This window comes from Xenopus tropicalis, chromosome 1, assembly GCF_000004195.4.
Source record: "Xenopus tropicalis strain Nigerian chromosome 1, UCB_Xtro_10.0, whole genome shotgun sequence".
Taxonomy (NCBI): Eukaryota; Metazoa; Chordata; class Amphibia; order Anura; family Pipidae; genus Xenopus; species Xenopus tropicalis.
In genome coordinates this window covers 192,600,257-192,613,068 of record NC_030677.2, presented here as the reverse complement: position 1 = coordinate 192,613,068, position 12,812 = coordinate 192,600,257, and the positions used below count along the sequence as shown (strand labels likewise).

General features: G+C 41.8%; 3 protein-coding genes across 5 annotated transcripts in view; 1 reads left to right on the top strand and 2 right to left on the bottom strand.

The window, feature by feature from the left end:
- Positions 1–1,860, top strand: part of itga2 (integrin subunit alpha 2) — a 62,978-nt gene extending 61,118 nt beyond the window's left edge. The window contains exon 30 of the mRNA XM_031894257.1: positions 305–1,860. Coding sequence (XP_031750117.1) covers positions 305–382 — 78 coding nt within the window. The 3' untranslated portion in view covers positions 383–1,860. The remainder of the gene's footprint in view (positions 1–304) is intronic.
- A 2,339-nt stretch (positions 1,861–4,199) lies between these two features.
- mocs2 (molybdenum cofactor synthesis 2) lies at positions 4,200–12,475 on the bottom strand. Its single transcript, XM_031894245.1, has 7 exons — positions 12,389–12,475; positions 9,954–10,075; positions 9,022–9,160; positions 6,653–6,778; positions 5,820–5,973; positions 5,240–5,363; positions 4,200–4,427 (listed from the first exon to the last, which is right to left on the bottom strand). Exons 1-3 carry the CDS (start codon positions 12,398–12,400, stop codon positions 9,034–9,036), a joined length of 261 nt encoding a protein of 86 aa, XP_031750105.1. The 5' UTR covers positions 12,401–12,475; the 3' UTR covers positions 4,200–4,427; positions 5,240–5,363; positions 5,820–5,973; positions 6,653–6,778; positions 9,022–9,033.
- Positions 4,200–12,479, bottom strand: LOC105945135 (molybdopterin synthase catalytic subunit). 3 transcript variants are annotated; one of them, XM_031894237.1, is made up of 7 exons: positions 12,394–12,479; positions 9,954–10,075; positions 9,022–9,160; positions 6,653–6,778; positions 5,820–5,973; positions 5,240–5,363; positions 4,200–4,427 (listed from the first exon to the last, which is right to left on the bottom strand). In XM_031894237.1, exons 4-7 carry the CDS (start codon positions 6,771–6,773, stop codon positions 4,353–4,355), a joined length of 474 nt encoding a protein of 157 aa, XP_031750097.1. In that variant the 5' UTR covers positions 6,774–6,778; positions 9,022–9,160; positions 9,954–10,075; positions 12,394–12,479; the 3' UTR covers positions 4,200–4,352. The 3 variants fall into 3 exon arrangements, with proteins under 3 accessions (XP_031750097.1, XP_031750090.1, XP_031750101.1); XM_031894230.1 differs by having other exon boundaries at positions 12,389–12,475; XM_031894241.1 differs by having other exon boundaries at positions 9,943–10,075; positions 12,389–12,437.
- Between the last annotated feature and the right edge of the window lie 333 nt (positions 12,480–12,812).

Below are 12,812 nucleotides of genomic sequence, written 5' to 3'. Positions count from 1 at the left end.
ATTAATAGTCTTCTAATCAGGGTCTTTTCTGCACACCTGCTTAGTGTATGGATGTGTGTCATCAGTGTGGGCAAACAAAAAGGTCCTGTTCAATGTGGAGCTTTAGGAAATAACTTTGAAACCAACAGAATTATCGCATATCACATTACTGGAATATCATTTGTAGCCCAGGGCTTTATAGGAATTTAACAACTTACAAAGAGTTAAGACCGGGCTACACTGGCCAAATGTTTTTTGTCTCTGACTGAGACTGCCCAGTAACTGCATCTCCTCATTGACCACTATTTTACCTTTATTTTTCCAGCTCGGCTTCTTCAAAAGAAAATATCAAAAACTTCAGAAAACGGAAGAAGAAATAGCAGAGACAACGCAACTGAACTGATCCTCGGGGGAGTAGAACATAGAGAAACTGCCCACAAATGCTGCCGCTGTGCTCCTGGCACTCAATGACTGCGGGTTCCTAAAGACGTTTATATTTTTTAATGATTCAGATAAGTTATAGGATTTTTTTACAGAATCTAGAAACACTGCAGTGCAGTTTAGAGGTTTTTTTGTGCCATCACTGCTAGCTGGTCTGGGGTACTTTGCTATGGATATGTAATCCAATAATGTTCCGTGTTCATTTGCGTTGCCGTCGTGCATATGGAATCCTTCTCTAACGCTAGCTTCTCTGGAGGTAGGCAAATCGGCTCTGGGTTATGGAACTATTTTGAAAAAGTTTTTTACTTCTTATAAATTGCACTTCTGCCACCCCTTTTCTGTGGACTGAATAGTGATGTACGTGCAACCGTACATTGAACAAATACCTTGAATGGCTGTTTTACTGACCTTGGGACCTAGGTGGTACCATTCCAAGCCAAGACAATGATCAAAAAAAGATCAACAATGAGAAACTCATCCTGTATCTCCTGTAGACAAGTGGTTCACAACTGTGTGTGTGTGCTTGTATACCAAGCAGGGATTGAACTGAAATACACTTATCAAAGGGACACTTTACCTTTATATTTGTCTTAAGAAAATAATATTATGAGCAAACAATATATAGAGATAATTGTGCTGCAGGGCTTGGTTCTCGAAAGGTACTGCAACTTGCCTTTTCCTGACAGTAGATTGTTTCTTGTCCCTGTAATTCTCCTTATATTATCCCCAAGCCCCCATCTGTCTAAGCATTGTCTAATAAATGGACGTTGGCACTGGGGTAGAGCATAGCTTAGCATGAAAAGGGATTCATATACCAACTGCAGGCTTCATCAGGTACGTGGTGTGCAGCAGGGGGAGGGGGACCCTAGAAAGAGCAGAAGCTTAAGACTGGGATAGGGGGCCCCCAGGTGGCAGTACCGGTGAGCCCTGGACACCCCAGTCAGACACTGGTTACAGGGCTGAGAGCAGTCATTGCAATGTTGGCCAACATATACTGCCATAAAAGATAATGTGAAATTGTGTCTGACATATTCCTCACAATAAGTCACAATAAATAACAGAGATGTTGTCAGCCTATTGGAAGAGATTCCAGAAAATCCAGGTGGGTTGACAGATGAGTGAACTGAAATGTATGTACATTGTGAATAATGTAAATAAAATTCTTGGAATTACTAAGAACACTGGATGAGTCTAGCCACGGGGCAAATTAGCCTGGATAAGAGTGACTAAAGTTAACTTTTAGTATGTTATAGAAAAGCCAATTCTAAGCAACTTTTCAACTAGTCTTCATTATTTATTTGTTATAGTTTTTGAATTATTTGTCTTCTTCTAACTCTGTGCAGCTTTAAAATGGGGGTCACTGACCACTGAGCCAAATAAATTATTGCTCTGTGAGACTACAGTTTTATTGTTATTGTTACTTTATACAGCTTTTTTTTTTTTTAATTCCGGTTCTCTCCTATTCATATACCAGTCTTTCATTCACACCACACCCTGGTTGCTAAGGTCATTTGAATCCTAGCAACCAAATTGCTGCTGAAACTCCAAGCTGGATGGCTTCCGAACAAAATCCGAAATAATTAAAAAACTACAAACAATAAAAAATGAAGACCACTACTCTCTACACCATACTAAAAGTTAACTCAAAGGTGAACAACCCCATTAAGAGAACCCTACTTGTGACTCTAGGGGGCGACCATGTAATAAGGCACCTGAATAAATAGGGCCCAGCTGCCCCGATACATTCTGTTCATGTCCGTGATTGGCCAACCACCTATATGAGCAGCATTGCATTACTCCTGCCAGACAATGGAGGTTATTTCAGAGCTGAACTTTGCACATTTCTAGGGAGCAAAGCAAGTGGTTTACAAGAAGTATATTCTTTCTCACAAAATAAAAATCATTTTTGCTGTAGAATAAAACTGGTGCTGTATGATACACTCTTTTGTAATGAAAACTTGAAACAATAATATGCAGCTTTTCTTTTGTAAAATGTTTTATAAATAAATAGTTCATGTGACTGGAATTCTCATTGTGTGGCGTAATACAGTTCATTCCACCTTCCCTCCACCCGTAGGATTTCATTTAGGCACCAGAAACCCATTATCCAGAAAGCTCTGAATTACAGGAAGGCCATCTCCCATAGACTCCATTATAAGCAAATAATTCTAATTTTTAAAAATGATTCCCTTTTTCCCTGTAATAATTAAACAGTACCTGTACTTGATCCCAACTAAGATATAATTACCCCTTATTGGGGGCAGAACAGTCCTATTGGGTTTATTTAATGGTTAAATGATTCCCTTTTCTCTGTAATAATAAAACAGTACCTGTACTTGATCCCAACTAAGATATAATTACCCCTTATTGGGGGCAGAACAGCCCTATTGGGTTTATTTAATGGTTAAATGATTTTTAGCAATTTTTTTAGTTATGGAGATCAAAATTACGGAAAGATCCCTTATCCGGAAAAACCCAGGTCCCAAGCATTCTGGATTATAGGTCCCATACCTGTATAAGCAAATAATTAATTAATTAAAGAATTTGAATGAAAAAAAACTCAACCAAATAAAAAACTATACTGCATCAAAGTTGTATTCTACTCATCATTTTCAATGGGTCTACAAACTCTCAAAAAGTTTTGAAAACTCACATTGAACTCGCAAGCTTTTAGATGCCAAAGTTTTACCTTGAAGTTTGTTTTTAATTTTTTTGCTCTTAATAAGTGTCGAATATTAGAGTTTTGGAAGCCCTAATTTGAATTCATAAGTTTTAGTGCAAAAAAAATAAAAATTTTCATAATTGTTGGATTTTGTTTTTAAAGCTAAAAGTCTATACACTCACATATATAAACTATATATACCAACATTAATACTAACTGTAGATATTAGTATCACAATAGCCTTGGATATTCTGATTGTTCAAGAACTCATCCAGGCCCCTCTTATAGGCACTAACAGAATCTGCCATTACCACATCACTAGGAAGGGCATTCCCCAACCTCACTGCCCTCACCGTGAGGAACCCCCTACGCTGCTTCAAATGGAAGCTCCGTTCCTCTAACCTAAAGGGGGTGGTGTCTCTGGTGCGCTGATCGTTTTTATGGGAAAAAAATAACACCCCCATCTGCCTATAATCCCCTCTAATGTACTTGTACAGCGTACACATGTCCCCTCGCAAGCGCCTCTTGCGAGGAGACAACCCCAACCCTGACAGTCTAACCTCATAGCTTAAAGCTTCCATCCCCTTTACCAGTTTAGTTGCAGTCTCTGCACTCTCTCCAGCTCTTAAGGACTGGAGCCCAAAATTGCACTGCATACTCAAGGTGAGGCCTTATATTTCCCTTTTTGCATTTATAAGATGCATTACATAGGCAAGTAGTATAGCATAATAAGCTAAAGCCAACACAGGAACGAAGCACAGACACCAGCAGAAGAAAAACCGCAGCAAGTCCAGTTAATTTAACTTATCACTACAGATATACCCTGACTTGGATGTATAAGTCATGGACATAATTGCTGCCATTTTGAGCTCTAAGGAACATTTCATAGCAGGGAATGCGAGAGGGTGGCTTCTACTCCTTCATGGAAATATACAGCTAATGGTCTCTGGAAGCAGTAGGATCTCTTCATATTTTTATATTTAAGACAAATTAAATTAACGGTAATCACTGAAATGCTGAGTCCCATAGGAAAGGCAAGCTCATCACAACCATGTCAATAATAACATGAATGTAGGTGCTAGAAGCATGAGGAACAGGCCAATAAATACACGAGCCCAACAGTAAGAATTTTTAATGGATAAATCACTAAAAATCACAGAGAATGTTGAACCTAGCACGTTTATCATTGAATAACACTGAGAAATATACAAACTTTGGATTTACTAAATGCTCCTGGGCTGGTTTTGAAGGTATAAATCATATATCTGAGTCATATTTCATCTTGGTCTTTCCAAAAGCACTCTTTATTCTCTTTCCATGAGTAGCTCTCCTCTTCATAGACTTCCTGTGGGTATAATCCAAATGTAATGTGTGCTTCAGTTTTTTCACCTTCTATGTTAACACTTTGGATCAACTCAAATAGCCTTGGCATCTACAGTAACAGCCTTAAGGGCTCATTTACATCTGCAAGTGCAGTGGGCACTTTCCCCCGGAGTCAGTGGCATATAAAACCACTTCCATTAAAGGTACTTGAGTCAAAATGTGCTCCTTGCTCCTGTAGTTAGTCCTTTCTGTTCTGAATCCTGTGCTTCTGCATCTCTTGACACAGGAGAACCCAGAAACTACTGCCAGGTCCAGACCAGGCAGTTGCATCAGGGTTCCCTCAGTGGCCTGTGTTAATAGGTGCAGGGCACTTGTGCCAAAACAGTACAACGCACATGTCACTCATACGCCAAACAGTGGAAGTGATGCCAGTGAACACGGGAAATGGCAGCAAACTTCCGAAATATTGCGCAGTTGCGCAAATTGTGACGAAGCACATGTGCAGTTGCATCTATTTGGTGAATCGGAAGCAACTGTGGCAGAGCCTGTGCAATTGCGTCAAGGTAATCTGTTTGGTTCACAATTACACCAGATTTCTGGGGGAAAAATGGTGCACTGTAAAAATAAACATGGCGATTGCGCTTGATTGCACTTTGCTCACTACACTTGCAGGCGTAAATGAGCCTTTTTGGCTTGGTAAAGGGTTGTGGTGGGCGGCAAAAGAGCGAGATAAGTAGTAACTGATAATGAGTAAATGGACTTATACCCACTGTCTACCAGATAGATCTGTAATAATTGTTGGTTTAAAACTATGTGTCGTGTCTGTGAATTTACCTTTTTCCAGATAGGCACTGTTGCTTTTAACCTGTTTATACAATATTTCACAGCATCCAAAGAGTCAGATCTGTGTGGTGAGGAAACAGCTATAACCACGCTAGCTTCTGACACAGGCACCAGTCTGTTAATTAAAAGCAGAAATGTGATAAAATCATTGATGGGGCCATTGCTTTTGTTACGAAGCACTAACAGATTCTTGTTTTGTTTCTACACTACTTCCTGCAATCAGATGAGCTGGGCTTTTTGTTATGATGTCTGTTTGGCATACAAATAAGCAGAAATCCATTATACAGAGTTCATTGGGCATCTGTTTCACTACCTTCTCCTCCCACAGTTAACTGCAAGAACCACAGCAAGTTGGAAATTAAAAATGGTTTCTCTGAACGCACATGAGGAACTACATGTTGCTCTATAGGAAGCCCCTTCAGCTGATGAAGAACAGCTCACTGCCCCTTCTGACGGTCAGTAGGCCATTTCACTTCTACAACAACTTAAGAGTCCCAAGGTTGGGCAGCACTTGTTGCTATACTCTAACCACAGATCTTTTTGGCAGCTAATCGGCTCATTATATACTAACCCAAGTCTATGATGAACAGCCAAATGCTTCACATGTGGCCATTGCCGCCTTACATCTAGGAAGATTTTCTTAATTTCCATTTCTGCCATGGGTATATAGCATTCATACTCCAGCCGAACAACTTTCTTCCCATCAAAGGTATTTCTTGTACTACCTGAAAAATAAAGCATTTCCTTGGTTTGACTGACATGCCTGCTTTATATATTACAGAGATTCTGTCATGATTTTTCTGGTATGCTTTTTATTTCTAAATTACACTGTTTACATAGCAAATAATTCACTCTACCACAATTTTATTCTTAAACCAACAAATATATATTTTGTAGCTGTAATATTGGTGTGTAGGAGCCATCTCAGTGCATTGTGCCTGAGTCTGAGCTTTCAGCCAGCGCTACACATTAGAACAGCTTTCAGGTAACCTATTGTTTCTCCTACTCCCATGTAACTGGAGGAGTCCCAAGCTGGACTTGGATTTCTTACTATTCAGTGCTATTCTGATACCTACTGGGAGCTGTTATCTTGCTCCCTTCCCATTGTTCTGCTGATCGGCTGCTGGGGAGGTGGGGTGATATCACTCCAATTTGCAGCGCAGAATTTATCAGAGCACAGGTCACATGGCTGACACACCCTAGGAAATGAAGAATATGGCTGCCCCATATGAAATATAAAAAAAAAAAAAAATCAATACAGGATTCTGCTGGAGAAGCTCTATTAACTGATGCATTTTGAAAAAAACACGTTTTCCCATGACAGTATTCCGGTTTCAGCAAGTTTTGATACTTGCATATTAAAGAGTGTATTTCATGTGCCATAACAGTGTATCGGGCACTTACCAATAAAGATGGAAACAGCCCCACAAGAAGGAGAAGTAACTAACTGGGAGACTTCATCAGCTGACAGTCTGCTGTGTGTTATCTTAATGAATTCCTGAGGCTCCTCTGCATCTTCATTCATTTCAGCTACAAGAGAAAAGATTACAGTTTAGTTATAGTATAGTTTAGACTTGTGCCTAGGATGTTGTAATGGATCACATTATACATTAACACTGACAATAGGAACAGCTCCAAATTCTTATAGTGTCCCAAAACAATGTTTTTGGGAACAAACTATCCCAATACAATATGTTAAGCCAGAAGCCATATATAAAAAGTATATAAATAAATAAAGAGTCAGCTGAAGGTTGGTCTCACAACAGTTTGCTAGGGTATTCGCCCAAGGTCAATACACCATGGAGGTGCAGGATTTGGGTTGCCATATCAACAGGAACTTGAACTAGACTGGTCTTCAGTGTGGATTCCTACTGCTCCCATTACAGTGGCTTGCAAAAGTATTTGGCCCCCTTGAACTTTTCCACATTTTGTCACATTACAGCCACAAACATGAATCAATTTTATTGGAATTCCACATTCCAACAAAGTGGTTTACACGTGAGAAGTGGAACGAAAATCATACATTACTCCAAACATTTTTTACAAATAAATAACTGCAAAGTGGGGTGTGCGTAATTATTCAGCCCCCTTTGGTCTGAGTGCACCTGTGTGTAATCTAATGCCAGTACAAATACAGCTGCTCTGTGACGGCCTCAGAGATTGTCTAAGAGAATATTGGGAGCAATAACACCATGAACACACCAGACATGTCAGGGATAAAGTTATTGAGAAATTTAAAGCAGGCTTAGGCCACAAAAAGATTTCCAAAGCCTTGAACATCCCACGGAGCACTGTTCAAGCGATCATTCAGAAATGGAAGGAGTATGGCACAACTGTAAACCTACCAAAACAAGGCCGTCCACCTAAACTCACAGGCCGAACAAGGAGAGCGCTGATCAGAAATGCAGCCAAGAGGCCCATGGTGACTCTGGACGAGCTGCAGAGATCTACAGCTCAGGTGGGGGAATCTGTCCATAGGACTGCTATTAGTCGTGCACTGCACAAAGTTGGCCTTTATGGAAGAGTGGCAAGAAGAAAGCCATTGTTAACAGAAAACCATTAGAAGTCCCGTTTGCAGTTTGCCACAAGCCATGTGGGGGACACAGCAAACATGTGGAAGAAGGTGCTCTGGTCAGATGAGACCAAAATGGAACTTTTTGGCCAAAATGCAAAACGCTATGTGTGGCAGAAAACTAACACTGCACATCACTCTGAACACACCATCCCCACTGTCACATATGGTGGTGGCAGCATCATGCTCTGGGGGGGCTTCTCTTCAGCAGGGACAGGGAAGCTGGTCAGAGTTGATGGGAAGATGGATGGAGCCAAATACAGGGCAATCTTGGAAGAAAACCTCTTGGAGTCTGCAAAAGACTTGAGACTGGGGCGGAGGTTCACCTTCCAGTAGGACAACGACCCTAAACATAAAGCCAGGGCAACAATGGAATGGTTTAAAACAAAACATATCCATGTGTTAGAATGGCCCAGTCACAGTCCAGATCTAAATCCAATCGAGAATCTGTGGCAAGATCTGAAAACTGCTGTTCACAAACGCTGTCCATCTAATCTGACTGAGCTGGAGCTGTTTTGCAAAGAAGAATGGGCAAGTATTTCAGTCTGTAGATGTGCAAAGCTGGTAGAGACATACCCTAAAAGCCTGGCAGCTGTAATTGCAGCAAAAGGTGGTTCTACAAAGTATTGACTCAGGGGGCTGAATAATTACACACACCCCACTTCGCAGTTATTTATTTGTAAAAAATGTTTGGAATCATGTATGATTTTCGTTCCACTTCTCACGTGTACACCACTTTGTATTGGTCTTTCACGTGGAATTCCAATAAAATTGATTCATGTTTGTGGCTGTAATGTGACAAAATGTGGAAAAGTTCAAAGGGGCCGAATACTTTTGCAAGCCACTGTATATAAAGTCATCAGCTATAAGGAAGCGATGCGGCATCCCGTCCATGGCATCAGTTCTCTTAGGCTGTAGTCCATTTGACCGGCTCAGTCCAATCATGTAATCCCCCCATGTATACCCCATGGCTGAATGATCATATTTCTGAGGAATTGGCCTGTACATAGACTGCATTGATTGTTATATTATCTTTATTTTTGGGGGAAAATATGAAAAGATAAATGTGCCATGACTTCCTTTTAGCATTATTCCCACAGTATCTCACTTCCTCTACATATTAATGGGTAAGTAAAGGCAAAAAAACAAATTCCCATTTCTTTGGAGCCCAAAATAAATAGAGAAGACCGGTTAGTCATACCTGATGAACAAATCAGCCCCCACTGATTGGTGGAATAACTGCAATCTCGTCACCTGTATTTAGGGTCAGCAGCTCGTTCCCAATGGGCACATACTCCTGACGGACAGCGAGAACCACTTGGTCTCGTATTGCACACAGACTAAAGGAAAGAAAGGCTTTAGAACAAAACCCCATTAAGCAAAGTATTTCCATTACGGAACAACAAGAGCCCATCTGCACTCACCCATTATCAATATATATAGGATGATTCTGTGCATTAAGCTACTGCAGCACATGTAAGGAAGAGAGTCTGACAATCCTATTGGGTTTATTTAAAGTTTAAATGATTTTTAGTAGACTTAAGGTATGGAGATCCAAATTACAGAAAGACCCAGGTCCTGAGCATTCTGGATGACAGGTCCCATACTTGTAGTGGGGTTAGTACACTGGTGTGCCCCCTTCCCAAAAGGGAAGTGGAAGAGACATTTAAATGGGTTACATTTTATTTTTTAAGTAGGGACTGGCATTTGGGAACAGTAAAACATGGGGTGGGGGAGCGTTATCAGGGTATTTCCATTAACTGGTTAAGCTATGCATTAACCGTATATATCCATATACAGGTATGGGACCTGTTATCCAGAATGCTTGGTACCTGGGGTTTTCCACATAAGGGGTCTTTCCGTAATTTGGATCTCCTACCTAAAGTCTGCTAAAAAGATTATTTAAACAGTAATTAAACCCAATAGGATTGGTTTGGCTCCAATAAGGATGCATTATATTTTAGCTGGGATCAAGTACAAGGTACTGTTTTATTATTAGAGAGATAAAGGAAACCATTTTTTAAAATGTGAATTATTTGATTCAAATGGAGCCTATGGCAGATGGCCTTTCCGTAATTCGGAACTTTCTGGATAATGAGTTTCCGGATAAGGGGTCTGATACCTGTATTATACCTTGGGTGAGAATGGACAAGTTGGTCCCAGAGTTGCTGAGATGTGATTTCTTGCGATACTGTTAAAGTCTCAGAACGGACTCCCGCTAGCTCAGAACTCTTGGCAAAGTACAGCACCGAAACCTGCGAAATAGGAGGAAAAAAATCAGAATCACACAGAACCAACATAGCAATAACAGAAAAGCATCGCTGCTCTGCTTACTGAGCTACCTGGTCCTCTCTATAAATGCATATATTGTTCAGCAGAATGTTGGGCCTGTGTTGCTACAGTATGTACTAAATACAGTACAGATATTGGACCCCTTATCCGGAAACCCATTATCCAGAAAGTTCTGAATTACGGAAAGGCCATCTCCCATAGACTGCATTTTAATAAAATAATTCACATTTTTAAAAATGATTTCATTTTTCTCAGTAAAAATAAAACAGTACCTTGTTCTTGATCCCAACTAAGATATAATTAATCCTTATTGGAGCCAAAACAATCCTATTGGATTTAATTACTGTTGTAATAATTTTTTAAGTAGACTTAAGGTAGGAGATCCTGTACGTACTAAACATGCAGCAATTAGAGACTGTAAGAAATATTACATTATGCCGAGTTGCCAGCTCCTTGGGGCTCATTTACTACCACAAGTTTAACTGCAAAGCACTAGTTTGGCCGCAAAAATGAGCTTATAATGATACTATTCTGAAATTTACTTGTTTGTGCAACTTTTAGGGCTGTGGCAGACAGGCAGACTAGTCGCCTGCGACAAATCTCCCTTGTCGTGGGGGCGACTAACCTCCCAGAAATACAATCCCACCGGCGAGTATTTAAATCGCCGGTGGGATGGCAGACGTGGCGCTGCAATTTCCCCGAAATCGTGGAAGTCACCTCTCAAGGCGACTTCTGTGATTTCGGGGAAATTGCGGCTCCATGTCTGCCATCCCACCGGCAATTTACATACTCACCAGTGGGATGGTATTTCGGGGAGATTTGTCGCCGGCGACTAGTCTCCTCGTCTGCCACAGCCCTTAGGAAATAACTACATGCGGCACTCCCAGCCTACCCAGCTACACGCAATCGCCCACACTGACACGGGGGAACCCTAAGGGTGAAGACACACAGAGCTACTAGTAGCAGCTACTTTTCCATGGCTACTAAATGCCAGAAAATACCCTGTCATAGACAATACTGAGAATTGCCTCTGCTAAAACACAGAGACAATTATCAGTAAATGATCAGCATTGTCTATTTTAGTAGCCACTACAAGTAGCTGCTACTAGCAGCTCTGTGTGTCTTCACCCTTAAGGTGGCCATACACGGGCCGACTATAGCTGCCGATATCGGTCCCTTGGACCGATTCGGCAGCTAATCGGCCCGTGTATGGGGAGAGCAGAGCGGCCTGGCCGACCGATATCTGGCCTGAAATTGGCCAGATCTCGATCGGCCAGGTTAGAAAATCTGGTTGGATCGGGGACCGCATCGGCTCGTTGATGCGGTCCCCGATCCGACTGCCCCATTGCCGCCCACATAATCCGATCGTCTGGCCCCAGGGCCAAACGATCGGATTATTATTTTTTTTACCTAAATGGTCCCCGATATCGCCCACCCGTAGGTGGGGATATCGGGGGAAGATCCGCTCGCTTGGCGACATCGCCAAGCGAGCGGATCTGCTCGTGTATGGCCACCTTTAGGGTTCCGGCACACGGGGAGATTAGTCGCCCGCGACAAATCTCCCTGTTTGCGGGCGACTAATCTCCCCGAGTTGCCATCAGTTGCCATTCCACCGGCGAAAATGTAAGTCGCCGGTGGGATGGCACACGCGGCGGCGTGATTTCGGCAAATCGCGGGCGACTAATCTCCCCGTGTGCCAGAGCCCTTAAACTACTGAATACATACATAAAGTTCTTTTGTATTGCCTTGTCTTTTGGTTCAGAGGCTGCGGCATTTCATGGACTTTTGACTCTCCCTTACTATGTAACTATATAAACCAGAAGGTTAATGCTGTATATTGGCTTCCCCTGAACTTTAACCCCGCATTAGCGGCTGAACAAACATTCCCCTGGCAATAGATAGAGTGCGACTCAGTATGAGCCAAACACACAGTATAGGAAAGTAAACCTGTTGATCTCCTGACCTAACTGTACTACAACTCCCAGCATCCCATGCCAGGAAGTCTTGAGCTTTGCCATTCAGTCCAAACACAAGAATATGACATGCCCAGCCCTGGGACCCACTGTTAATGCTCAAGTTATTTGAAAATACTTTCCCTTTAAAACCCCCAAACACAGGATCCTGGGCAGGATATACAGCTTCTCTGCATCTGCAGCCAAAACTCCTATTTGCGTAATATCCGGCAGCGGATATGGAGGTAACACACACACACAGCTGCCGAGCCTAATATCCAACAAACAAGGTGCAGTGTGCGCTGAAATGAAAGGAGAGCGAACCTCACAAGTCATGAAGGCAGCGGTGAGAGCGGAACCCCGGGAATGAATGGCACAGCAGCTCCTTCCGCCTGTGGGACTCCCACTAGCAACATGCAGGAGGCGTGTCCCAGCCGCAGTGTAACCGCCATGCTGATTGGTGGCTGCTCCTATTTCCTCATTCTGTTCCGACGCTGCTGATTGCTCTGTGCCGTAAAGTGGAATTCCACTCAGAAACTAGTCAGAAACTCTGTCACAATAAAGCCTATTTCCCATATACATTCGTGGCACATTTATGGTCTTATTTTTAAAGGCAATTTCTATTGAAAGCTGTATCTGTCTGGCTGTTTGTATTCCTATATTGTATAGGAATATTGTATTCCTATATCTGTATTACTATTGACTAAAGTAATAATGCAGACAGCCAGAATGACATTTTAGGGGTCAT